The sequence below is a fragment of the Cherax quadricarinatus genome, chromosome 66 (assembly GCF_038502225.1).
Source record: "Cherax quadricarinatus isolate ZL_2023a chromosome 66, ASM3850222v1, whole genome shotgun sequence".
Lineage (NCBI taxonomy): Eukaryota > Metazoa > Arthropoda > Malacostraca > Decapoda > Parastacidae > Cherax > Cherax quadricarinatus.
The window spans coordinates 17,112,461-17,139,670 of NC_091357.1; the positions used below are offsets into that span (position 1 = coordinate 17,112,461).

At 40.2% G+C, this 27,210-nt stretch overlaps 1 protein-coding gene across 2 annotated transcripts; it reads right to left on the reverse strand.

Moving 5' to 3' along the window:
- Positions 1 to 1,937: 1,937 nt before the first annotated feature.
- Positions 1,938 to 23,330, reverse strand: LOC128704130 (uncharacterized). 2 transcript variants are annotated; one of them, XM_053799184.2, is made up of 7 exons: positions 23,092 to 23,330; positions 17,226 to 17,413; positions 15,332 to 15,544; positions 6,210 to 6,440; positions 4,741 to 4,980; positions 4,028 to 4,152; positions 1,938 to 2,873 (listed from the first exon to the last, which is right to left on the reverse strand). In XM_053799184.2, the coding sequence occupies exons 2-7, from the start codon at positions 17,364 to 17,366 to the stop codon at positions 2,783 to 2,785; spliced, it is 1,041 nt and encodes a 346-aa protein (XP_053655159.1). In that variant the 5' UTR covers positions 17,367 to 17,413; positions 23,092 to 23,330; the 3' UTR covers positions 1,938 to 2,782. The 2 variants fall into 2 exon arrangements, with proteins under 2 accessions (XP_053655159.1, XP_053655158.1); XM_053799183.2 differs by having other exon boundaries at positions 17,226 to 17,372; positions 23,092 to 23,328.
- Between the last annotated feature and the right edge of the window lie 3,880 nt (positions 23,331 to 27,210).

Below are 27,210 nucleotides of genomic sequence, written 5' to 3' on the forward strand. Positions count from 1 at the left end.
TAATTGAGGTGTTTTATCTCCGTTATGCGCGCCGCCGTGAAGGTTCTCTGTACATTTTCTAGGTAAGCAATTTCACCTGCCTTGAAAGGTGCTGTTAGTGTGCAGCAATATTCCAGCCTAGATATAACAAGTGACCTGAAGAGTGTCATCATGGGCTTGGCCTCCCTAGTTTTAAAGGTTCTCATTATCCATCCTGTCATTTTTCTAGCAGATGCGATTGATACAATGTTATGGTCCTTGAAGGTGAGATCCTCCGACATGCTCACTCCCAGGTCTTTGACGTTGGTGTTTCGCTCTATTTTGTGGCCAGAATTTGTTTTGTACTCTGATGAAGATTTAATTTCCTCGTGTTTACCATATCTGAGTAATTGAAATTTCTCATCGTTGAACTTCATATTGTTTTCTGCAGCCCACTGAAAGATTCGGTTGATGTACGCCTGGAACCTTGCAGTGTCTGCAATGGAAGACACTGTCATGCAGATTCTGGTGTCATCTGCAAAGGAAGACACAGTGCTGTGGCTGACATCCTTGTCTATGTCGGATATGAGGATGAGGAACAAGATGGGAGCGAGTACTGTGCCTTGTGGAACAGAGCTTTTCACCGTAGCTGCCTCGGACTTTACTCTGTTGACGACTACTCTCTGTGTTCTGTTAGTGAGGAAATTATAGATCCATTGACCGACTTTTCCTGTTATTCCTTTAGCACGCATTTTGTGCGCTATTACGCCATGGTCACACTGGGCAACCAAGCCGTTTGTTTGTGATCTGTTTTGTTTTTATAGGACAATGTTTGTTGTATAGTCTAAGTAATTTGTTAAGAAAAATGTTTGTCCAGTCGTCAATACCATTGGCCTTGGAGAATTCTGTAGGCCAGTCAACAGTCTCTAGGTCAGCTGTGAACTTCCATATTGAGGCCTCGTCATGGAGTCTAAATAAGACTTTGTTGTATTCAAGTGGTGGTTTACTTATGGTTGTCAGGAGGAACGTAGGGTAGTGGTCTGTAGTGCTATCTGTGATTATCCCTGATTTAAGGGGGGCTAGTATATTGGTCCATATGTGGTCTATTATGGTTGCACTTGTCTCAGTGAGCCTGGTTGGTTTAGTTATTGTTGGTATGAGAAGTGTGTTGTTCATATTGTTGATGAAATCAGTTACAGGCTGATCATCTAGTATGCCAAGGTTGATGTTGAAGTCTTCCAGCTAAGAGAAGGTGGTGTTTATTCATTTGTCTGTTTGTTATTAGTGACTTTAATTTCTCACTGAAATTTGGGATGTTTGTGTGAGGTATCCGGTAAATGGCACCGATTGTTATAGGTGTCTTAAGGTTTTTACAGTAAAATTAGCAAAAATGTATTCCCCATATTCATCACTAAAGCAAGTGGTGCTAATACAAGATAATTGGTTAGAGTAATAGATTGCAATACCACCCTCAACTTGGTTTGGTCTGCAGTTGTGAATTGCTGTGTATCCTGGTAGAGGGTAGATATCTAATGTGTCCTGCTTAAGCCAGGTCTCAGTAAGAATATTATTATTATTATAATCAAAAAGAAGCGCTAAGCCACTCAGTAAGAATAATGCAGGAGAAGGGTGTCTTTAGTGATTCAAGGAGTGCCAGGAGGTCATCATAGTGCTTGCTTAAGGACCTGATGTAGTTAAGTACTGATAGACTTTTAGCATTGTTTAGGATAGTGCTGGCTTGTGATGCTGTGTAATAAAGGTAGTTACTTTCCAATAGGTTTTGATTGTGTGTCAGATTATGGAGGTTTAGATCAGGGTCAACGTGATCAATCATCTTCTAGGTTTAAATTATGGTTATTTATATCCTGAGTTGTGTGGAACCATTGTTAAAGTATAGTGCTCACATCACATGAAAATACTTTATTTTATATAAAATTTTACCCAAAAGAGTTTTATTAAATGGAAAGGAAATAAACAAGCTGGTTATTTACATTTGTATTTTTGGTAATAGCTGACGACTGATACTGCAGCTTCCTGACCTTGGTATCGATAAGGATTTTAGGTTTGTTACTGATGAGATCCTTGATTATGGTGCTGATGATGCTCATCACTCTCCGGCCACAATTAGAAAAGTCGTGAGAGATATTGCTCGCCATTTTGCTGTTTGGCAGAACTAAAAACTGACCTAGGACACGTCAGTCTTAGGGGGTTCAGGATCCACCGTGTACGTCACCAACAGTCGCTGACAAAGTATGATGGAAATTTCAATTTAGAATGACGTGGTGGGTGACATGACACTCTTCCTCAAGGTATTTTAGGACTGTAGGTCCTGCAAGTCTTAAGGAAAAACCAAGTGGCCTCTCCTTGTTTCGATTTGTAATCAAAGAAAGTGTATCACATCATCCTTGTTGGTAGGTTTCCGATGCACTGTGAATGACAGTTTATCATCGTATTTATATAAACGGACATCAGGGGAAGAAAGGTTGCCGTTATGTTCCTCTAGTACAAATTTGATTGAAAGCTCAACTGTAGTGAGCTGTTGTTGGAGATCCTCAACGTTAAATCCGGGAGCTATCATATACAGGTTCACCATTACGGAGTTGTTGGAGGACCACATCACCATTTGAAAACATTGCCTATACATAGAGCCACCATGAGAAAAAAAAAGTTAAAGTTGATAAAAAAAAAGTTTATTTGGTGATTATAAATTTGAGGTCTGGATATGGGTTTACTGCGCTGTATGACCCTTGTAGGTTTAGCACTTCTTTTTTATAATAATAATAATGGATATGGATATAGACAGCGTGTGTAGACTGCTAGACACTCAACAGTAAATCCAATCCCTGTGTTGTTTGGGACGACATCTCACTGGACATGGTTTGGGCACCGTCTGATTTTTATATTCCTTCCGAAAACTGAAAGCAATTGAAAAATATTTATATTAGCGTTTTTACTTGTTGTGTAGATCGGCTGGGAGAATATCGTGTTTGTATCGCGATTATCAGCGATAATGATGGTGATTTTATCACCAGTGGAAAAGTAGCAACATTGGTAGTTATAGCAATAGTTACAGTAATGGTATTGCAAATGTTTTTATCAGTAATATTGGAAATAATTATAGTAGTATCTGAAATTACTGACACTGATAATATTAGTAGTAGTAGTAATAATTGCAATAAAGGCAATTGCTCTGTTGGTTGTGGTATATGTAATTGTAGTTTTTATACATATTCTATGATTACATATAATGTTTCTATTGTATCTTTGTATTTTATATTGTTTTCTTGTAAGTCGGAGCAATAGCAAAATTATCCTGTGTACCTCAGTGCACACGACTGTAATAGTGGAGTTAAATATTAGCAATAAATATTTGAAGCGAATCAGAAGAGGTATTCACAAGTCGTCGTCAAAAAAAAAAAAAAAAAAAAAAAAAAAAAAAAAAAATAAAAAAAAAGCAATTGCAACCTGTATAATTACTACCAATTCAGAGTCATGTACTTATATATCTGTTATATCTATGTGACTCTGATGGGTTAGTCTTATACCCCTTAAATAAATATATTATCATTTCACGTACACTTTTTAAATTGCACCAAAGTGGTTGGGCCACTTACCTTTATATCCTACCTCTCACCCCCTCCCACCCTTTTCCAATATTTCCATCCTTACCCATCCTTCTTCCTTCCCCATCTCACCAAAGCTCTGGTCTGAACAAGATACAAGATACAAGTCGTCATATTGAAGTTGTTATCTCAATCCCTTCAGTAAAAAATGTAAAATTAAAACGTTCACAGCCCGAATCTAATTTAAACCTTCCGGTAAAAAACAACAGCTTTCATGCTAAGTAAGTAAGTAAGTTTATTCAGGTATACACAAATACAGTTACATAGAATTATCATACATAGCAGCATATGTGTAGAGAACCTGGGATAACCCAAAAAAGTCAGACAGAGTGACTTATTTCCAAGAGGCATTCTTTTGTTATCTCAGTGCTGTATGACGCTGGTGGATTTAGCGCTTAGTTTTGATTATAATAATAATCTTGTTACCTCAGAAAGATACCACCTACCTGGGGGATCCCACGAAGTAGCCATCTATCCTCTGTGTTGGCCAGGGTGTCGTCCCTCGGAAAAGCAGGCAGCAGTAACTATCATGGGCCAACACCCGACCCACCATCAGCGGCCACAACCTCTTCTGAACAACCCTCTTTGTTACACACTCATACAAAAATTAACAACGAAAAGGATATGATATATACACAAAGACCTCTATCAGTATACCTGGAGAGGGTTTCGGGGGTCAACGCCCCCGCGGCTTTAATCGAATAAGATAGTGTTATTCAGGTAAACTACAAATAGTGTTACAGATTATATAACATTTTTTTGTGCAGTGGTTATAATAAGCATATTGATTATAGACATAGACTTGATAAATTATATACATTTAACCTATTTTTTTTCCAGTGGGGTCCTCATCGTTTGGATTTTAATTGGGAACATATATGATGGTTTTCTATTAATAAATAATTATACAAAATGTAAAGCTTAAAATCACTAAACAGCAACTATACGTATGTACGTTATGCAGTATCCCATACACACAAACGAACTCACATAAAGACAATGAAAGGTAAATGTAGGGTCGAAATATACAATACTTAGCGGTGGTGATCCAAGAGTAACACCGACAGGTGGTTATCTAGGATCAGTCCTCCCTCTTACATGATTTTATTTATATTAATCTGTTTTATAGTCTCTGACTTCATTTGCATTGATTACTTACAGTTAAGATTTGCTGATCTTCCCCGTACTTGGTCATTCCTTGAGCATCCTCGAGCATCTCATTCCTGATAGAGGAGAGCAAGAGGGCGTTCTCACGTTGGTATTGAAGACGTTGGTCCCAGCGAGCACCCCACATGCCTCCCAGAATGTGCACATCGTGACTTGGATGGTCCCTCATTACATGGAAATGTTTACCTGACTCCAGCCACGCCTTCACGGCCGCCCGCTCTCGTTCACTCACCTAAGATAAATCACATTAACCATATCGCCAGATTTTTTCTGTCATGTTAAGTGATAAAAACAGTCCGTCTTACATTAACCACATTTGCACTCCTACACCTAATGGTATTTGCTAATCATTTTCCCCTGTGTACTCACCTATTTGTGGTTGCAGGGATCGATTCATAGCTCCTGGCCTCTGGCCGTGTGTCTATGTTGAATTAAACCACAGGAGGCGGAAATATACCTTGTATGATCTTTATAAGTTGACCACTTTTCCCATGATAATAATGTATGCTGAAGAATGTGTTGTCATGTTGTGGTACAGAGGGTCATGTGAATCATGATGTCAGGGCACTTCTCGCAAAACAGCTATTGAATGAGCAGTGTTGAATGTACTTCCTTCGTTGAATCACCCTTCCTTGGTGGGAAAAATTATTTTTATATACAACACAATATGTAAAAAATATATAATAGGTGAGGTGAGAGGGAGGCCTAGTCACAGTGGCGCCAAGAACAACGTGGCCTCAGTTCCTGGCTGACCGTAACAGTAGTGGAGTCGCAGTTTTTTTTTTTCATTTGTAACTGAATTGCCATGCATTCTTTTCTCCTCGACAGAACTCATTAAGGGAATTTAATATTTTTTATTAGGTTAGATTAACCAATATTCAAGTAGAATTACCCGTCAATAATTCAATGTAATGTAAACGGGTGACTTATATCTGGTAGTTTGCATGGATATAGTGTTCCAGTGTACGGCACTGTCTCTGTTCACACACTTTGCATTTGTTGTTATTGGCGTCTATACATAAACCATACTACCAGAGATACTTATAACCTAGCCTTAGTTAAGATAAGATAAGAATTGTTCAGATTTTTAACCCGAAGTGTCAGCCACCCAGGATAATCCAAGAAAGTCAGTGCGTCATCGAGGGCTGTTGGCCTTATTTCCATTGTGGTCCTTCAATCTGACTCTCAGGATGCCACCGACACCAGTCGACTAACACCCAAGTGCCTACCGTGGTTACTGCTAGGTGAGCAGGGACAACAGGTGTACGGAAACATGCCTAACATTTTTACCCATGCTGGGGATTGAACCACGGACACTCGGTGTGAGGCAAGAGCGTAACATATTTAACTCTAATGACCTTGTTACTTTCTCCATAAATATGCTTAACATGGCACATATTATGATGGATAGTGTTAGGTTATTCTTCCTGACGAATACAAAAACAAGAAATGAGACAACACCTGTGAGTCTGAGTCCCTGACCATGAGCGCCGTCACTTGTGGGTCTCCCAGGGGTGCGATGCGCCACATCATGGGATGAACATGTGATATGTTGCCCAGTGGTGGCGGAAGGTTCGTGATGTCGCAAACATAGAAGTTGGTGTAGAGATTCAGGAGTGGGCAGAGGTGGGTGGCGTGGGCGTGAGGCACGGTGTAGAGGCGCACCATCCACCCGGGGTACATGACGCCCACCTGTACATAATAGAACACTTTATTACAAACACACAAAAGTTTATTTCTTTGCAAAGGTTGCCATGTGTTTTTACATTTCATAACTTGATTGGTACAAAGAAAACCCCTGTCATGCCGGAGCATTTCGGATTCGGATTAATAATCCCGAAGGGCGAATAAGAAAGGCAAACATTGTAGCTTATGTGTACGAATGGTATATAATACCGACAAGATGAGAGTAAGACACATGTGCAACATCTGGGTATCTTTATTGTAGACGTTTCGCCATCCAGTGGCTTTATCAATACAAATTCTAGGACATAACTTGAAGACAGTAGAACTATGTACAGAAGATGAGGTAATCAGTCCCTCAACCTAGGAGTAGGTGCGAACAGCACCTACTCCTCTTCTGTACATAGTTCTACTGTCTTCAAGTTATGTCCTAGAATTTGTATTGATAAAGCCACTGGATGGCGAAACGTCTACAATAAAGATACCCAGATGTTGCACATGTGTCTTACTCTCACATTGTAGCTTATTTCCGTTGGAATCCATTTTAGATCCTTTCCCAGGATACGAGCCAAACGACCAGCCTCGCCCAGGGTTCAACCCGGGTGCATTTTATTGTGAGATAGAATACGGGGCATATAAAGCAACACTATAGTTTTCCCAGACATGTCGAGTGTAAATTAATTATTTCCATAACCTATCCGAGATGTGCCTAAACATCTTGAAAATATATTTCATTGATGTTAAGTAGTATTAACTAAATTTAGGTTGACTCCTTGAAAGAAATATGATTACCTTTCAGTCCCCAGTCACTGTATGGGCTTAGGAGCTCCCATGAATAAAAATAATAGTAATAAAAATATTAATAAAACTACAGTAGATTCTTACCAAAAATATATATTTTATTTGTGACTGTCTGGTTGTATGGGGTACTTGGAACAGTATTAATACTTATCAACTTATTGTCCACCCTAAATTTGTCAGTACTTATTAGCAGCCTAATTGTATGCAAATTCATATTGTATAATGTATGTATATATGTTTACCTGGAAGATATTCCGAGGGTCAATGACCCCGTGGCCCCGTTCATGAGCAGGCCTTGCGGTGGATTAGGGCCTGGTCAACCAGGCGTTACTGACGGCCGCACGCAAACCAACGTACAAACCTCAGCCCGGCTGGTCAGGTACTGACTCTAGGTGTCTGTCCGGCTCCCTCTTGAAGACAGTCAGGGGCCTATTGGTAATCTTTATGTATCCTGGGAGGCATTGGGCCCTTGACATTTACTGTGTTGTCTCTTACCGTATTCATGGCACCTCTTGTTTTTCATTGGGGGGATGTTGCACCGCCTGCCGAGTCTTTTGCTTTCGTAGGGAGTGATTTCCGTGTCTAGATTTGGGACTACTCCCTCTAGGATTTTCTAGGTGTATATTATCATGTATCTCGCCTGCGTTCCAAGGAGTACAGGTCAAGGGCCTTCAACCGTTCCCAGTAATTTAGGTGCTTTATGGTGCTTATATATGTATTGAAAGTTATCTGTACATTCTGCAGGTCTGCAATTTCACCTGCCTTGAAAGGGGCCGTCAGTGTTCAGCAATATTCCAGCCTAGAAAGAGCAAGCGATTTGAAGATAATCATCACTGGCTCGGCATCCCTAGGTCTGAATGTTCTCATTATCCATCCTATCATTCTCCTAGCAGATGTTGTAGATACATTGTTGTGATCTTTGAAAGTGAGAGCTTCTGACATTACCACTCCTGGGTCCTTCACATTAATTTTTCGCTCTATTGTGTGATTGGAATTTGTTTTATACTACGATACAGTTTTTATATCCTCGAGTTTTCCATAGCTGATTACTGAAATTTGTCTTCATTGAACTTAATATTGTTTTCTGACACCCATTTAATGACTTGGTTAATGTCCACTTGGAGATTTATAGTGTCCTCGATGGAGGACACTGTCATGCAAATTCTGGTAGCGTCAGCAAAGGAGGACACGGTGTTGTGGCTTACATCTCCATGTCAGATATGATGAGGATGTGGAAAAGGATGGGGGAGAGTACTGTACCTTGTGGAACAGAGCTTTTCGCTGTAGCCTTCTCATATATATATATATATATATATATATATATATATATATATATATATATATATATATATATATATATATATATATATATATATATATATATATATATATATATAATATAGGGAGTTACCACCTTTATAACTGTCCTAGGGACCCTCATCCTCAGAGAAAAGAATAAACTTGCTTCAGGGAAAACTCAAGGTTCTCCCTGAACCATATATATATATATATATATATATATATATATATATATATATATATAATATATATATATATTATATATATATATATATGTAATATATAATATATATATATTATATATATACCTGGAGTTTACCTGGAGAGAGTTCCGGGGGTCAACGCCCCCGCGGCCCGGTCTGAGACCAGGCCTCCTGGTGGATCAGAGCCTGATCAACCAGGCTGTTGCTGCTGGCTGCACGCAAACCAACGTACGAGCCACAGCCCGGCTGATCCGGAACTGACTTTAGGTGCTTGTCCAGTGCCAGCTTGAAGACTGCCAGGGGTCTGTTGGTAATCCCCCTTATGTGTGCTGGGAGGCAGTTGAACAGTCTCGGGCCCCTGACACTTATTGTATGGTCTCTTAACGTGCTAGTGACACCCCTGCTTTTCATTGGGGGGATGGTGCATCGTCTGCCAAGTCTTTTGCTTTCGTAGTGAGTGATTTTCGTGTGCAAGTTCGGTACTAGTCCCTCTAGGATTTTCCAGGTGTATATAATCATGTATCTTTCCCTCCTGCGTTCCAGGGAATACAGGTTTAGGAACCTCAAGCGCTCCCAATAATTGAGGTGCTTTATCTCCGTTATGCGCGCCGTGAAAGTTCTCTGTACATTTTCTAGGTCGGCAATTTCACCTGCCTTGAAAGGTGCTGTTAGTGTGCAGCAATATTCCAGCCTAGATAGAACAAGTGACCTGAAGAGTGTCATCATGGGCTTGGCCTCCCTAGTTTTGAAGGTTCTCATTATCCATCCTGTCATTTTTCTAGCAGATGCGATTGATACAATGTTATGGTCCTTGAAGGTGAGATCCTCCGACATGATCACTCCCAGGTCTTTGACGTTGGTGTTTCGCTCTATTTTGTGGCCAGAATTTGTTTTGTACTCTGATGAAGATTTAATTTCCTCATGTTTACCATATCTGAGTAATTGAAATTTCTCATCGTTGAACTTCATATTGTTTTCTGCAGCCCACTGAAAGATTTGGTTGATGTCTGCCTGGAGCTTTGCAGTGTCTGCAATGGAAGACACTGTCATGCAGATTCGGGTGTCATCTGCAAAGGAAGACACGGTGCTGTGGCTGACATCCTTGTCTATGTCGGATATAAGGATGAGGAACAAGATGGGAGCGAGTACTGTGCCTTGTGGAACAGAGCTTTTCACCGTAGCTGCCTCGGACTTTACTCTGTTGACGACTACTCTCTGTGTTCTATTAGTGAGGAAATTATAGATCCATCGACCGACTTTTCCTGTTATTCCTTTAGCACGCATTTTGTGCGCTATTACGCCATGGTCACACTTGTCGAAGGCTTTTGCAAAGTCTGTATATATTACATCTGCATTCTTTTTGTCTTCTAGTGCATTTAGGACCTTGTCGTAGTGGTCCAATAGTTGAGACAGACAGGAGCGACCTGTTCTAAACCCATGTTGCCCTGGGTTGTGTAACTGATGGGTTTCTAGATGCGTGGTGATCTTGCTTCTTAGGACCCTTTCAAAGATTTTTATGATATGGGATGTTAGTGCTATTGGTCTGTAGTTCTTTGCTGTTGCTTTACTGCTCCCTTTGTGGAGTGGGGCTATGTCTGTTGTTTTTAGTAACTGTGGGACGACCCCCGTGTCCATGCTCCCTCTCCATAGGATGGAAAAGGCTCGTGATAGGGGCTTCTTGCAGTTCTTGATGAACACAGAGTTCCATGAGTCTGGCCCTGGGGCAGAGTGCATGGGCATGTCATTTATCGCCTGTTCGAAGTCATTTGGCGTCAGGATAACATCGGATAGGCTTGTGTTAATCAAATTTTGTGGCTCTCTCATAAAAAATTCATTTTGATCTTCGACTCTCAGTCTGCTTAGCGGCTTGCTAAAAACTGAGTCATATTGGGACTTGAGTAGCTCACTCATTTCCTTGCTGTCATCTGTGTAGGACCCATCTTGTTTAAGTAGGGGCCCAATACTGGACGTTGTTCTCGATTTTGATTTGGCATAGGAGAAGAAATACTTTGGGTTTTTTTCGATTTCATTTATGGCTTTTAGTTCTTCCCGCGATTCCTGACTCCTAAAGGATTCTTTTAGCTTAAGTTCGATGCTTGCTATTTCTCTGACCAGTGTCTCCCTACGCATTTCAGATATATTGACCTCTTTTAGCCGCTCTGTTATTCTTTTCCGTCGCCTGTAAAGGGAGCGCCTGTCTCTTTCTGTTTTACATCTACTCCTCCTTTTTCTTAGAGGAATAAGCCTTGTGCATACATCGAGTGCCACCGAGTTAATCTGTTCTAGGCATAAGTTGGGGTCTGTGTTGCTTAGTATATCTTCCCAGCTTATATCGGTTAGGACTTGGTTTACTTGGTCCCACTTTATGTTTTTGTTATTGAAGTTGAATTTGGTGAATGCTCCCTCGTGACTAATCTCATTATGGCGGTCTGGGGCTCCGCGCATACATGACTGAACCTCAATTATGTTGTGATCTGAGTATATTGTTTTTGATATGGTGATATTTCTTATCAGATCATCATTGTTAGTGAAGATGAGGTCTAGTGTATTCTCCAGTCTAGTAGGCTCTATTATTTGCTGGTTTAAATTGAATTTTGTGCAGAGATTTAAAAGCTCGCGTGAGTGTTAGTTTTCATCAGAGCTGCCTCCTGGTGTTATTACTGCAACAATATTATTTGCTATATTCCTCCATTTTAGGTGCCTTAAGTTGAAATCCCCCAGGAGCAAGATGTTGGGTGCAGGAGCTGGAAGGTTTTCCAGACAGTGGTCAATTTTTAACAGCTGTTCCTGGAATTGCTGGGATGTTGCATCCGGAGGCTTGTAGACTATCACAATGACTAGGTTTTGGTTCTCGACCTTTACTGCTAAAACTTCCACTACATCATTTGAGGCATTTAGCAGTTCTGTGCAAACAAGTGACTCTGCAATGTACAGGCCAACCCCCTTCCTTTTGCCTGTTCACTCTGTCACATCTGTATAGGTTGTAACCAGGGATCCATATTTCGTTGTCCAAGTGATCCTTTATGTGGGTCTCAGTGAAAGCCGCGAACATTGCCTTTGCCTCTGCAAGCAGTCCACGGATGAAAGGTATTTTGTTGTTTGTTGCTGGCTTTAGACCCTGTATATTTGCAAAGAAGAATGTTATCGGACTGGTGGTATTGTTGGTACTGGGGGGGGATTTTTTTCCGGCATTAGTATCTGTATCTGTTGGTTTGGAGTGGAGGCCATCGACTGTGGTTCCACTCCAGGAATGACTGGATTTGGTGTACGATTTCTGCCATTTCCTGCCAGTTTTTTTTCCTTCCTGGCACTAAAAAACCTCTCCCTCTTGAGTGGCTGTGGCTACCCAGGTTTTCCCATGGCCTGGATGTTTTGTATCTTTTTGTCCCCTTTAGATGGTATGCCTGGCAATTTAAGTTATAGCACAGTCTTTCCTGTACTGAAGAGGTACACAGTTCAGGGTGAAAAAGCTTACAGGAAGGGAGTTTGCATTTTCCTGTTGTCATATGGGCATGGCATTTCCTAGGGTGGTCATAGTTGCACGTCCCATCTGTTTTTCCAGATTTCCCATGCCAGCAGATACCGAGTGCATAGTATGTGCACAGGCTTGGTTTCCGTTTGCCTTGGGTTTCTGTGACTGTATTCCCTGTTGGTGTATTCCCTGTTGGTGCATATATATATATATATATATATATATATATATATATATATATATATATATATATATATATATATATATATATATATATATATATATATATATATATATGGTTCAGGGAGAACCTTGAGTTTTCCCTGAAGCAAGTTTATTCTTTTCTCTGAGGATGAGGGTCCCTAGGACAGTTATAAAGGTGGTACCTCCCTATATTATATATATATATATATATATATATATATATATATATATATATATATATATATATATATATATATATATATATATATATATATATATATATATATATATATTTTCAACAAGTCGGCCGTCTCCCACCGAGGCAGGGTGACCCAAAAAAAAGAAAGAAAATCCCCAAAAAGAAAATACTTTCATCATCATTCAACACTCTCACCACACTCACACATTATCACTGCTTTTGCAGAGGTGCTCAGAATACAACAGTTTAGAAGCATATATGTATAGAGATACACAACATATCCCTCCAAACTGCCAATATCCCAAACCCCTCCTTTAAAGTGCAGGCATTGTACTTCCCATTTCCAGGACTCAAGTCCGACTATATGAAAATAACCGGTTTCCCTGAATCCCTTCACTAAATATTACCCTGCTCACACTCCAACAGATCGTCAGGTCCCAAGTATCATTCGTCTCCATTCACTCCTATCTAACACGCTGACGCACGCTTGCTGGAAGTCCAAGCCCCTCACCCACAAAACCTCCTTTACCCCCTCTTTCCAACCCTTTCGAGGACGACCCCTACCCCTCTTTCCTTCCCCTATAGATTTATATGCTTTCCATGTCATTCTACTTTGATCCATTCTCTCTAAATGACCAAACCACCTCAACAACCCCTCTTCTGCCCTCTGACTAATGCTTTTATTAACTCCACACCTTCTCCTAATTTCCACACTCCGAATTTTCTGCATAATATTTACACCACACATTGCCCTTAGACAGGACATCTCCACTGCCTCCAACCGTCTCCTCGCTGCTGCATTTACCACCCAAGCTTCACATCCATATAAGAGTGTTGGTACTACTATACTTTCATACATTCCCTTCTTTGCCTCCATAGATAACGTTTTTTGACTCCACATATACCTCAACGCACCACTCACCTTTTTTCCCTCATCAATTCTATGATTAACCTCATCCTTCATAAATCCATCCGCCGACACGTCAACTCCCAAGTATCTGAAAACATTCACTTCTTCCATACTCCTCCTCCCCAATTTGATATCCAATTTTTCTTTATCTAAATCATTTGATACCCTCATCACCTTACTCTTTTCTATGTTCACTTTCAACTTTCTACCTTTACACACATTCTCAAACTCATCCACTAACCTTTGTAATTTTTCTTTAGAATCTCCCATAAGCACAGTATCATCAGCAAAAAGTAACTGTGTCAATTCCCATTTTGAATTTGATTCCCCATAATTTAATCCCACCCCTCTCCCGAACACCCTAGCATTTACTTCTTTTACAACCCCATCTATAAATATATTAAACAACCATGGTGACATTACATATCCCTGTCTAAGACCTACTTTTACCGGGAAGTATTCTCCCTCTCTTCTACACACCCTAACCTGAGCCTCACTATCCTCATAAAAGCTCTTTACAGCATTTAATAACTTACCACCTATTCCATATACTTGCAACATCTGCCACATTGCTCCCCTATCCACTCTATCATATGCCTTTTCTAAATCCATAAATGCAATAAAAACTTCCCTACCTTTATCTAAATACTGTTCACATATATGTTTCAATGTAAACACTTGATCTACATATATATATATATATATATATATATATATATATATATATATATATATATATATATATATATATATATATATATATATATATATATTCAACAAGTCGGCCGTCTCCCACCGAGGCAGGGTGACCCAAAAAGAAAGAAAATCCCCAAAAAGAAAATATTTTCATCATCATTCAACACTTTCACCACACTCACACATAATCACTGTTTTTGCAGAGGTGCTCAGAATACAACAGTTTAGAAGTATATACGTATAAAAATACACAATATATCCCTCCAAACTGCCAATATCCCAAACCCCTCCTTTAGAGTGCAGGCATTGTACTTCCCATTTCCAGGACTCAAGTCTGGTTATATAAAATAACCGGTTTCCCTGAATCCCTTCACTAAATATTACCCTCCTCACACTCCAACAGCTCGTCAGGTCCCAAATACCATTTGTCTCCATTCATTCCTATCTAACACGCTCACGCACGCTTGCTGGAAGTCCAGACCCCTCGCCCACAACACCTCCTTTACCCCCTCCCTCCAACCTTTTTGAGGACGACCCCTACCCCGCCTTCCTTACCCTACAGATTTATACACTCTCCATGTCATTCTACTTTGATCCATTCTCTCTAAATGACCAAACCACCTCAACAAACCCCCTTCAGCCCTCTGACTAATACTTTTATTAACTCCACACCTTCTCCTAATTTCCACACTCCGAATTTTCTGCATAATATTTACACCACACATTGCCCTTAGACAGGACATCTCCACTGCCTCCAACCGTCTCCTCGCTGCAGCATTTACAACCCAAGCTTCACACCCATGTAAGAGTGTTGGTACTACTATACTTTCATACATTCCCTTCTTTGCCTCCATAGATAACATTTTTTGCCTCCACATATACCTCAATGTGTGTGTGTGTGTGTGTGTGTGTGTGTGTGTGTGTGTGTGTGTGTGTGTGTGTGTGTGTGTGTGTGTGTGTGTCTGTGTGTCTGTGTGTATGGGAGAGAGAGAGAAAGAGAAATAAACGAAAACCTGAGGGAAGCAGCACACTGCTGACGTATCCGGTTTTGTCCAAAAGTAACAAAACTAAGGATATTTCAAAACAGAATTTTACGAGCTTAGGATTGTGTTTCACCTGATGCAGAATCTCCTTGAGTCCCAGCCAGTAGTCTGGGTTGTCACCGTATAGGGAGAGGGACACCACCCGCTGCTTGTCACCCGCCGCCCACGACCGTCGCCCACACGTGCCACCCGCACCCTTAATGGACACTTCTGTGGTGGCCTCAGCGACACACACCTGCCCATCACATCTGCAGTGTCCACCGTCCCACCACGGCAGATGTGACTCCTGTAATATACGATACACATATCTACAATTCATAAGACATGATTGTACATCTGGCGATGGTATGGTCAATAATTACACAACCGACAAATGCATAAACAGGACTCTAAACACCGTAAACTTTTATTATACCAATATTTAGGAAGGGAAGGTTTATCAAGTTAACCTCACGTCCTGTGAGGTTAAGAGTGAGGTTAGAGCCTGTGTTATGAGACTTGTGCTTCTGCATCAGGTTACACGCTGGTAGGTGTCGGAAATTTTGGACAAGAGGTTTTACGAGTATGACTGTGTCTTAGCTTTGCTCTATAGTATTCTAACTGTTCAGTAGGCATCTTCCGTATATTTCCTCCTGACCCTTTTATTCTCACATATTATAAATTGGACTGTCCCAGATTACAAGTTGTGGTCATTGTATGACACGATTTGTTGAGGTGTGTTCCATACGCATATATATAGTATTATGGTCTAGGAATGATGTGATAAATGGTTTGGAAAACCGACAAGTTGAAGATTAAAGGGTTTCAAATCCATTTATCACAACTGTCAGACACTGCAACATCATGGGATCTTGATACAAGAAATTTTTCAATGCTTGTCCAACCTTTGGACGAAGACCTACTTAGACTAGTGGATGGTTCCACTATGATCCCACCTCATCCTGCTACAGTATATAAGCAACTTCTCCGGCCATATGCTGCATTTTCTACAAAATGAAGAACTGAACACATCGATTCCAAGCTGAGGGACTGATTACCTCACACTCCTACTCTCTTAACCCATTTCAACTCTGTATTGGACTAATGAAGCTACTGTGTGGCGAAATGTTTCCTTAATAAAGATTCCTATATGTTGCATGAGTGTCTCAATCTTCAACCAGGAATGGTGTCTTGAGGTGTAGGGCTGCTTCACACCTTTACTACACCTTGTTCAGTGATGGTGTAGACTCCAGCTGAGATGTTAGATGTATTGTGGATACTGACTTTATATTAGTGGCTTTACACTGAAACTATATATATATATATATATATATATATATATATATATATATATATATATATATATATATATATATATATATATATATATATATATATATATATATATATATATATAGTAAGAAAGATCACAGTAAACAGGTGATATCAGAATATGCAAAACAACCAATGTGAAAGAATAGTGAAATTCCAAGTGCTTTCGTGACTTCTCACGAAAGTCACGAAAGTGCTTGAAATGTCACTATTATTTCAGTGGTTGTTTTGCATGTATATATATATATATATATATATATATATATATATATATATATATATATATATATATATATATATATATATATATCCACCTCAGTTTTAGCTTCACTGCCTAAAGCAATACGTTGTTATAATAAAGGTTTTGGTAGCCTAACATAACAATCTAATCTAACATTTCTAAAATTTACATAATATAAAATAGCTTTATTAATCTAACCTAAGAATATTATATTCATGAGGAAGCGCTAAACCAGTAGGGGTCATACAGCACTTGGGGAATAGGAGATAATTAAATTTAATCAAAGGAACGAGAGGATAACTTCTTTTCCTTGGATCAAGTGCCCGTCACCGGCATCAAGCCCTCCCTTTCCTTAAAGAGTAATCTAAGACTACATAACTGTAATTAGTGAACCTTCAGGTGACGACAGACTTACAAGGAAACTGAGGTTGTGTGTCTCCCGAGGTGGTGTGTGTAAGAGAGGCTTGAATGTGTTAGTATAGGTGAGCAGCAGCAGGGAGGCAGCAACACAGGTCCACGCACCGCGCCGCCACACACTCACCTCTGCTCGCACCATCCTCTACTGCAGATTGTATCGAATCATTTATCCGTAGTTTTATTAACCTAGAAAGTTAAAAAAAATAGTAACTCAAGCAAACCACTATGCATGGCTTATTTCCATTGAGGTCCTTTGATTCTGGTTCCCAGGAGACAAGTGTAAGGTAACATACCTGGAGTTTACCACAAGGAATTATCATTCTTAAGACTAACTTAATTAAAAAGGTACTATGTCAAGAGTCTCTTTACCGCAGTCTTAGTGGATCCCACCTCGCATCATCTCCCGACATTTTCACGTCAGTGTTACGACAGAGGAGGATAATCACAGTATCATCAGCGCTGACAAGGGTACTGACAGCTACATCAAAATAATGGATCTCATTCATAATGCAAATGCATACGCTTTCTCTGTACATGCATACAACCAGCTCACTTCTTTTTCCGAAATCTAGAAGTATCCTTAAAGGTTCTGAGTAGGGAAGGAAGCTAATTTACCTTGTACCTTCAAACCCGGGATGGCCAAGTATATATAAATTCCCTAAAATCCACAAACCTTGGGGGTACCCCTCAAGTCAGTTACCTAGGGTTTAGGCATTGCTCCTCGCAAATTGACGAGGGTACTGACGAAGCCCCATTCTAACTTACTAGGCACCATTAGTAGTACACCTCTCCGGCGATAACCTATCTAGGATTAGGAGCGTCGACTCACTGGACAAGTTTGGATGTTGTTCGTTGTTTACAAACGTCCCAGTGTGAAATCTTCCTGTGAGAACTAAGTAGACTAGATTTATTTAGGTCGCTGTGCGATCCGAGAAAGTATATCTGTATTGCATAACTCTGTACATCATTACACTTGCAAGGTTTAGTGCACTGACTGGCGAAACGTTTCGAGAATAAAGATACCCGAATGCTGTAGTCCCATTTTTCAGCTTGCCGTGTTTCTACACAATTTATACAGAAACCATCACCCAGAATTAAAGTAATTCATAGTTAGCGAGATCATTGACTCACATGCTCCTCAGAACACACTGCACTCTTGACCTAACCTAACATCACAGTTCATACGTCTTCACATTCTCTTGCTTATGCTTACTATCTACAGTCTTTAGAAAGCAAAACGTTGTCTTTACAAAGCTTCCATTGTGCTGTAATGTCTTTTTATTACCTAAGTGTGTAAGACATGCTCAGAAATGAAAGAAATGTTTTGTTCACTGGGAGTTTTGTTATTCCATTGTATTGAGAAGGCTCCCAGTGAACAAAATATTTCATTAATAAGATTATGTAAGTGATGTGTGTGTCGTAAGTACAGTCGTTTTTCGGAGGAATTAAAATAACTGACATTTACATGTGTCAGTGTAACGAAGAACCTGATCATACTGGATGTGAAATGAGCCTGAAAATCCCAATTAAGATTTTTTTTTTACCCAAGACAGCAGTGTCTGAATGTTCATAATAAGTAACAGAAGTCCCAGAATCATACTACAACTCTATACATCATTAGTAAGGTTTTAAATTATGCAACGCAGTTCTGATCTCCATACTATGTTGTGGCTATAAGTGCTTTTGAAAACATACAGAGAAAGCTGACAAAATTAATCGGTATAAGGAATCTTTTCTACCAAGATAGACTGTGAGCTCTGAACCTACTCTTGAAAAGCCTACAATGACGGGAAACATGATCAAGATTGACAGGTGGAACACTGGTAGAAATAAATGAGATATAAATAGGGTGCTTAGGATATCTAACCAAGAAAGAACTCGAAACAATGGATTAAACTTGGATAAATTTAGATTTGGAAAGGATAAAGAAAAGGCCTGATTTGGCAAGTGAGCTGTTGAGTGGAACGATCTGCCAAATAGCATCATTACAGCAAGATCTTGGGAAGATTAAAAATGGGTTACATTACCCCCTTTACGGTAATATAATATATTTTTGGTTGTGCGATCTCCGTATGTGAATACAGTAGTTATGGATGCTCCATGCACGAGTCAGAGGTGTCTCTTTTTGCAGACGACGTGAGACTTGTGAGAATACAAGCGGACGAGGATCAGGAACGACTACAAAGGGATCTGGACAGGCTGCAAGCCTGGTCCAACAAATGGTTCCTGGAGCTTAGCCCCACCAAGTGCAAAGTTATGAAACTTGGGGAAGGACAAAGAAGGCAAATGTAAGTTTATATAGACACAGGTACACATAAGTACGATTATCATACATTGTGTAAATTACCTTGGATAACCCCCAAAAAAGTCAGGGTGATTTATTTTCATTGGGGTCGTTGATTCTCAGTGTTACACATGTGTCTTACTCTAACTTTTGGGTATGAGGACATAACTGGTGTTTGTCTCTAGTGCGATGTCATGCAAGTCTCTTGACACAACGTTGACGATGATAACTTTTAACGTTAACCATTATGTGCTTGGGAACTTCACCAACGGCAACGTTGATCTTCACTTGCGGTTCACTCGGTGGAGATCAAGTAGCTGGTGGAAACCATTCATTAAGGTCACTCGACCGGAAATTGTCTTTGATCATGATCTCAGCGTGGTGGTTTTTAGCATCTTTTGCAGAAACCCACATAATGTTGACATATATGACCTAGGCATATAGACTAATAGACAACATGTGTCGTTCTCCGACACGTGTCGTCTGAAGAAGTCTTTCTGCCGGTCACCACTACCGTAAAATGTCTTCAGCTCTATCGAAGCTGCAAGTTCCGGGTGACACTCCCATCACGGTTGGTCGATCAACGTGAGAGATGTCATCCTGCTACGCACGGTATCCCAACATTGAAGAATATACAGATGATATTTGCTGTCAGATTGAACTCCAAAAATTTTCTATCTTTAAAGACGAGAAACTTACGTTCGTCTGGTGAATGGTCGACAGTGATCTCCTAGCAAAGTCACCAAGTTAATTGTTTACAGTTGTATTCTTAGCTAGTCACAGGTGTAAGGTTTTGCATCTCTTCGACAGTTTTGTAACTGCTGGATATTTCAAAATCTGAGTATGGTTATATTTTTGTTAGTTTTACTTCGAGTGTTTTCATGTATGTTCGTGCTTCCTTATTATTGCCAAGAGCGCTGAGTTATCTCATAGGTTAAATGACTCTTTAAATCTCACAGCTTACTTCCTTCATCTTCAGTGAACATAATATTCAAGATAATAATCTTGCAAAGACAGCTGTTCATTGAGCAGATTCGAACTGAACAATTTTCCACGAGAGGTTACTCCTTTTTCATTGTTTATCAGTCTGGACTTGGCACATGCGAGGTCACTGATCTTTACATGTGACCAGTAAGTTTAATAAAATCTTTTAGAACCTTCACCCCTTCTTCGTTTCCAGATGTGGAAGATTTTTCTCTCGTGACTTTACATTGGTCACACCAGACTCACCTGTGGTCACTTCATGGAACGGTTCCATGCTCCTCTCTCTTGAGAATTACAGACTCACGTTGGCCAGCGTTTTATTGGATGATACGTAACTATATTCTGACATTTTTTTTAATGTCCAGCTATACCGAGTCTACCATCTTCTCTGAAGCTTGCTCCTTGAATGCAGATTCTATCAATGGCTGCGAGGGACAAAAGGCACAATACCGTGCCTTTGTGTATCTATCAATGACTGATATGCTGCACAAATTTTAAATATCTATAGTTTATTGTTTTGCATTGTTTTCTAACTGCCATTTGTAATCTACTTCTGTTTTTTATAATAGGGTGTCCACATAAACACTCCCTGATTTCAAACAGGTATAACATGTAACTTTATTGTAATAATCTTTCACAGTTAGTAGCTTCAGATGCAGGATTTCATTCAGTTTCATGTGGTATATGGTAGCACTCAATGTGCACCCCTCCGATTGCTCGGCAAACATCGATACGATAGCCCAGTTCGGTCCAGACGCTCTGCAGCATATCTGGTGTTATCATGCGAACTGGGTCAGTGATCGAAATTTTCAACTCCTCCAGAGTTGCAGGTAGTGGTGGCACGTAAACTGTGCTCTTCACGTACCCCCCAAAGAAAGAAGCCACAAACAGTTAGGTCTGGTGACCTCGTAGGCCACTTGCAGAGATGCCTAAAGAATTAGTAGAGATGCCTAAGAATCAGTAGAAAAAAAAAAAAGACAGGCACCCCTGAAGAGATGCCTGGGCACACTGAGGAAGTGTTAGTGAGCTATTAGAGACCTTGACAACTGAAGGATAAGACCAGGCTTATAATCTGGGGTTCGGAAGATCTCAGTAGCAGCCTGAAGGAGTGTATTAAGGCATTGAATCAAGGGAGGTAACCCCAGACAGTACGTTAAGGCAAGGGAGTTCCTTGGGAACTGTGTGTGGTGGTAGTTAAGCGTGCTCTAATATTTTGTTTCGAGATTGCAAATTTCTCTCTTGTTGGTGCCAAAATTTCAGATTCTCTTGTATGTATGTTTATTAAATTGTAAGTTGCTTTATCTGGGTATGTTTTGCTTTTCCATTTGAGTTATGTATATAAGGTCCATTTGTCGGTATTTAAAATGCACACTGTGTTTATTTATATTTTTTTCTTCTGGAGAGTCAAGCCCTTGATAAGGTGCCTACTGCTCAGTTCTCAGGCCAAGCTACCCTAAGAGCCAGTACTTATCCGGACCATTACTTTATTCTACCTATCCTGTGTTATTTCTCATTGGGTTTTTCCGGGTCTAACCCAAATTCCGTGGCTCTCCCTTCTCAAATGACTACCTACTTTCATCTCTTCCACGGTTAAAAGAGCAGGTGATGGCAGCATACTTCGGAACTGAGTGAATAGAATACTACCTCATTTTCTCTCAAATTCTAGTTATTTCTCCATTTTTATCCGTTTCCCTTATCCTTATCTTTTTGTCCGCTCCGAGTCTCTGCCTGTGGGAATAGACAATATGGCATCGTCTGGTGCTGTGTCGGCCCCAGGGTTGGACTAGGGTGGGTGGGAGCTGTGTTTCACACTAGCCACTTGCTTTACCACTGAGTCAACTAAGTGTTAAAATCAAGGGAAATTTGTGGATCTTAATAAGGTCGCCTCCTCTCAAAGGAGGTCCCTTGATGTCTATGAGGATTTTTTGATCCAAGGAATTGGACCTAAAATCCAATTCCTTGGATCTAATCTGATTGCCTCCCATTCCCCCAGGGGCTATGCGACCTCTACAAGTTTAACGTTTACCCCATGAAGGTAATAATAATTAATAAGGTGCCAACAAGGTTGTGGAAGGGTCATCACAATAGCCAGTCCAGGTTTTTTCAAAATTCCGACAACATTTGTTGCTAATGTAGCGCCAGTTCATTACAACCTTCACTCATGTGCAAGCACACGAAACCTCAGTCATGAAATTTAGGTTAACAGGTTCTCAGTCATATGAACATCAGTTACCTCAGTGGGAACTTAGGCGTCTTGTGGCAAATTTCACATTGCCTCTCCTTAACAGTTTGTAATTTCACGATAGAGACTTCAGCTGGTTAAAGTATTATGCTTAACTTTAAGACGAAGGTTTGATTGTGATATAACTTGAGGGAAAGGGGAGGGGAAGACGAGGAATAATGACGGAAAAAATAAGGTGCGGGGAAGTGTCGCTCTTGTATTAATACGAGTAGATATTTTTCATTTGGTTACCCTGATCTATACATTTCTCAAGGTTTACAACAACTACCTGTGTTTACCTGTCACGTCCATCGCACAAAACAGGTTTCCTCTGATTCAGTTGCAAATTCATCATTGATTTAAAGAAGTGCATACCTTTTGTGAAGAAAGTTTGGAGGGCTTCAGTAATTATGGTAGGTTTATCCAAACATTTTGTTGTTACTGAAAGACACCACGCTCATACACCTTCAGAGTAGACATACTCATACACCTCCAGCGTAGACACATTCACACACCAACGCTGGACTAAATCTGGCCCGACAGCTTGCAGTCGCGCCACCAGAGGAAACAGCTTGCGTGACGGCGTTCTTCCTCCCTCTGCACTCGGCGTTCTGTTAACAGAACAAACAACCTCTACGACTGCTCTTATTAAACTCCCAGTAATTTAGCGGTTTCTGTGATATAATTTTCGATACATGGTATTATTATACCAACATTCTTGCCCTTACCGTAACACTGAAAACTGCTCAGACTTTGCCTTGTAAACTCATCTGTGTAAACAAGAGAACTTTTCACCTATGTTTTGCCTTAACGGTATCACGACACCGCTGCCTGGCTATATTTTTCTGTATAGGCAGACTAATTCATATAACATTACTAAAGCGTTGTGGGATGATGTTCCTTCTGTAGTATTTACCAATCGTATGCACAGCCCATATATATATATATATATATATATATATATATATATATATATATATATATATATATATATATATATATATATATATATATACATTACATTTAAAGAGAATGCAAATCTGAGAACATTCCCACATTGACCCACATACCTATCAATTTGAATATTTTTTCCTCTAAATATCGCTTTAAAACAAGTTTATACAAGTGCATTCCACAGAAAATTTATATACAAGACTGTAAAATATACGGAATTGATGGATATGGAAGTTAAAACAGAGCGTTCCAGCGCCTGTCTACTGGTCTTATTAACATGTTGGTCAAGTAGTTTTTTTCTAGCACAAGTTTACTATAACGTCATTTTTTTAACACTATTAGGCACACCACACTGCACAGATACTTTTGTTTTTTTTACCTAGCACTTGAATACTTCCAGCAGGACTCGTGTGGTCATTTATCCCAAGGACTAGTGAAGGTTCGATGCTCCGGTAGCTAATCTCAAGATATAACTTTTATTCTGGAGGAATGTAATGGTAGAGAGGACCTTCCACGAGCTCTTTCTTGTTGTCTTAAGTGACGTCGGTTGTTGTAGTGGTATCAAAGTTGTTGGTTTTAATAGTAACGGTAGTTGAAGCCTCAACAGTAGTGGTATGGGCAATGGTAGTAGTGGTAGTATGAAGGTATGGACAGTGGTACTAGTGGTGGTATGAAGGTATGGATGGAAATTGGTGGTGGTGGTATGAAGGTGTGGACATTGTTGGTGTTGGTGGTAGAGACAGTCGTGGTGGTGATATTGACACAGATGGCAATGTTATGTACACGGGTGGTAGTGGTAGTATGGATAGTGGACGAAGGGGTAATGGTGGTAATAATAATAATTATTATTATATTATTATTATTATTATTTAATTATTATTATTATTTCTACGAGTAGATGACACACTTATTACAGACCTAGCTGACATCATTGGCACACTATATATAGAAAGTCCCTGGTTATGCAGAGCATTTCAGGAGATTTAGGTTAACCTTGTCCTCCAGGAAGCGACCCACAATAGTCGTCTAACACCGCAGGTACTTATTTTCTTATTTTCTGCTAGGTGATCTTGGGCGGAAAACATTATATACTGAGTCAAAAAAGGAGAATTAGTGTGCACTACCTAGCAGAGTTTACTGCCAGAGGGGAATCTTAGGCCTGCGTTCCATGTGCAAAATAATAATAATAGAACTTTTCTTTGTCAGAGGAAAGAAAGTCTCCCTGATAACATTGTGTATACATAGTGTATAGTGTATACTACAGTGGCTCCCTAGTATATAGATGATAAAGGTTAAAGTGTCATTTGAAAACAGGTGAATTTGTAAATGAAGTGATAAGCCTATAGAGGCAGGTGCCAGAAGTCGCCAGAAACTTACCACAGTGGTCAGCTGTTTTAATAATCTTCCTGGCCTGCTAGTGTACTCGCATATAATCTAGTGATACCAGTGAATAGCAGAATACAGTGTTGTAGTAGCAACTAACCAGTATTATAATGGTACTTAGTGGAGTGGAGTGACTTTCATTAGTTTCTTTTTTCTTGAAATACCAGACGTATACTGTGATTTTCATATAACCTGTAGTTACCAGCGGTCGCAATATACACAACGAGAAGCAATTATTACTACAGAAAAAGCGTCCTTCCTCCAAAATTTCCACCAGTCAACTATAGTGATAATGTAGCATTTATTGTGGTGGAGACGAAAAAAAAACTAGAAAAGCTAGATACAGCGATTGATAAACAAGGGTTGAGGCTCGACCCTTCGTCATTGTAGGAGCTGCCAGAAATCACCGGTTCTTCAACACGCAAGTTATACTTTTGTATCAATCAAATCACATATTACTCGGGTAGATAATTTCAAGTAGATCCTTCATGTGTTAGCCCAAATCACCGACCAGTATGTTTTAAATAAGTGACCCACTGATCAGATCAGATCGACTGGTCCGAACCCTCGACTGGTCCGAACCCTTGATGGTCTGAACCCTTGACTGGTCCGAACCCTTGACTGGTCCGAACCCTTGACTGGTTTCAAACGGTTTCGTTGGACAATAAAGCAGACTGTAAACGGATGGGGTTGTAGGCGCCCTTATCAAACACAAACAATAAATATAAATCAGGAACGTACACGGTAAGCTGTCCAATATACAAGTAGAAATAGAAATACAAATAGCTAGAGCTTCATTTAAGGAGGTTATTAATAAAATATTCAAGAGGTTGCTAGTAGAATTACAGTAAATCAACCATTCAAATCATTATGAAGCCCTGTGTAGTCTGCAGTCAATCAAACAAACGGGCTTCCACATGGATAAATTGTCATTTTTGTGGAAATTGGTGTCACGCCCCTTGTGCAGATATCCAAGAACTAGCTACAAGCAGTATTAAAACAGGGAAGTGTTTTTGGGTATGCCCAAATGAGATAAATCTGTGGACTAAAATCACAAGGGTATTAAAAGAGGACCCCTCAAGGGAGGTTCCTTGATGCTGATGAGGGGCTCTTGATTTAGGGAATTGGATATGTGCTCCAGTTCCCTGAATTAAGCCTGAATACCTTCCATCCCCCCACATGTGCTGTATAATCCTACGGGTGTAGCGCTCCTGTGAGTATAATAATAATAATAATTAAAAGAGGACAACATCAAAGCTGCTTTCATAGATAACCTGGAAGCTTTCTACAACAGATGGGAACATAAAAAGTCTGGGCTGAATGGTACTGCCCTTGATACTGGCCATGTAGTCAGAAACTGTAAGGCTGGAGGTGATGTCCTGGTAGTCAGTAAATGTGGGGCTGACAGTGCTGCCCTGGGAGACGACAGTAATGGTGAAGCTGGAGGTGCTGTCCTGGGAGACAGTAATGGTGAAGCTGGAGGTGCTGTCCTGGGAGACAGTAATGGTGAAGCTGGAGGTGCTGTCCTGGGAGACAGTAATGGTGAAGCTGGACGTGCTGTCCTGGGAGACAGTAATGGTGAAGCTGGAGGTGCTGTCCTGGGAGACTAATGGTGAAGCTGGAGATACTGTCCTGGGAGACAGTAATGGTGAAGCTGGAGATTTTGTCCAGGTAGTCGGGAATTATACGCAGGAAGGAATACATATAAATGACCTCATAGGGGACAGGAGCCGTAGTGGGGAAACAAGTGTAGTCAAAGATAAGATAAAACCAATATTGCAAACTAGAAATACCACAGGAAATAGCAAACAAGAGGACTCCACTAGCAATAGTGAGGATATATTACCAAAAACAACTGGGGGGAGCTCCATTGTTGGTCCTAGGGAGGATAGGAATAAGACAGGGAAACATGCACCAACAGGGAATACAGTCACAGAAACCCAAGGCAAACGGAAACCAAGGCTGTGCACATACTATGCACTTGGTATCTGCAGACATGGGAAATCTGGAAAAACAGACGGGACGTGCAACTATGACCACCCTAGAAAATGCCATGCCCATATGACAACAGGAAAATGCAAACTCCCTTCCTGTAAGCTTTTTCACCCTGAAATGTGTACCTCTTCAGTACAGGAAAGACTATGCTATAACTTAAAT

Bases quoted from the DNA above. Each gene is read 5' to 3' on its own strand.
- LOC128704130 (XM_053799184.2), bottom strand. From the start codon at position 17,366: ATGGTGCGAGCAGAGGTGAGTGTGTGGCGGCGCGGTGCGTGGACCTGT. The intron at 4,153-4,740 runs GTAAGTAATCAA...AGGGTTGTTCAG, and splicing joins AAGATCAGCAAATCTTAACT to AAGAGGTTGTGGCCGCTGAT. The intron at 2,874-4,027 runs GTAGGTGGTATC...AATTGCTTTCAG, and splicing joins TACTTCGTGGGATCCCCCAG to TTTTCGGAAGGAATATAAAA.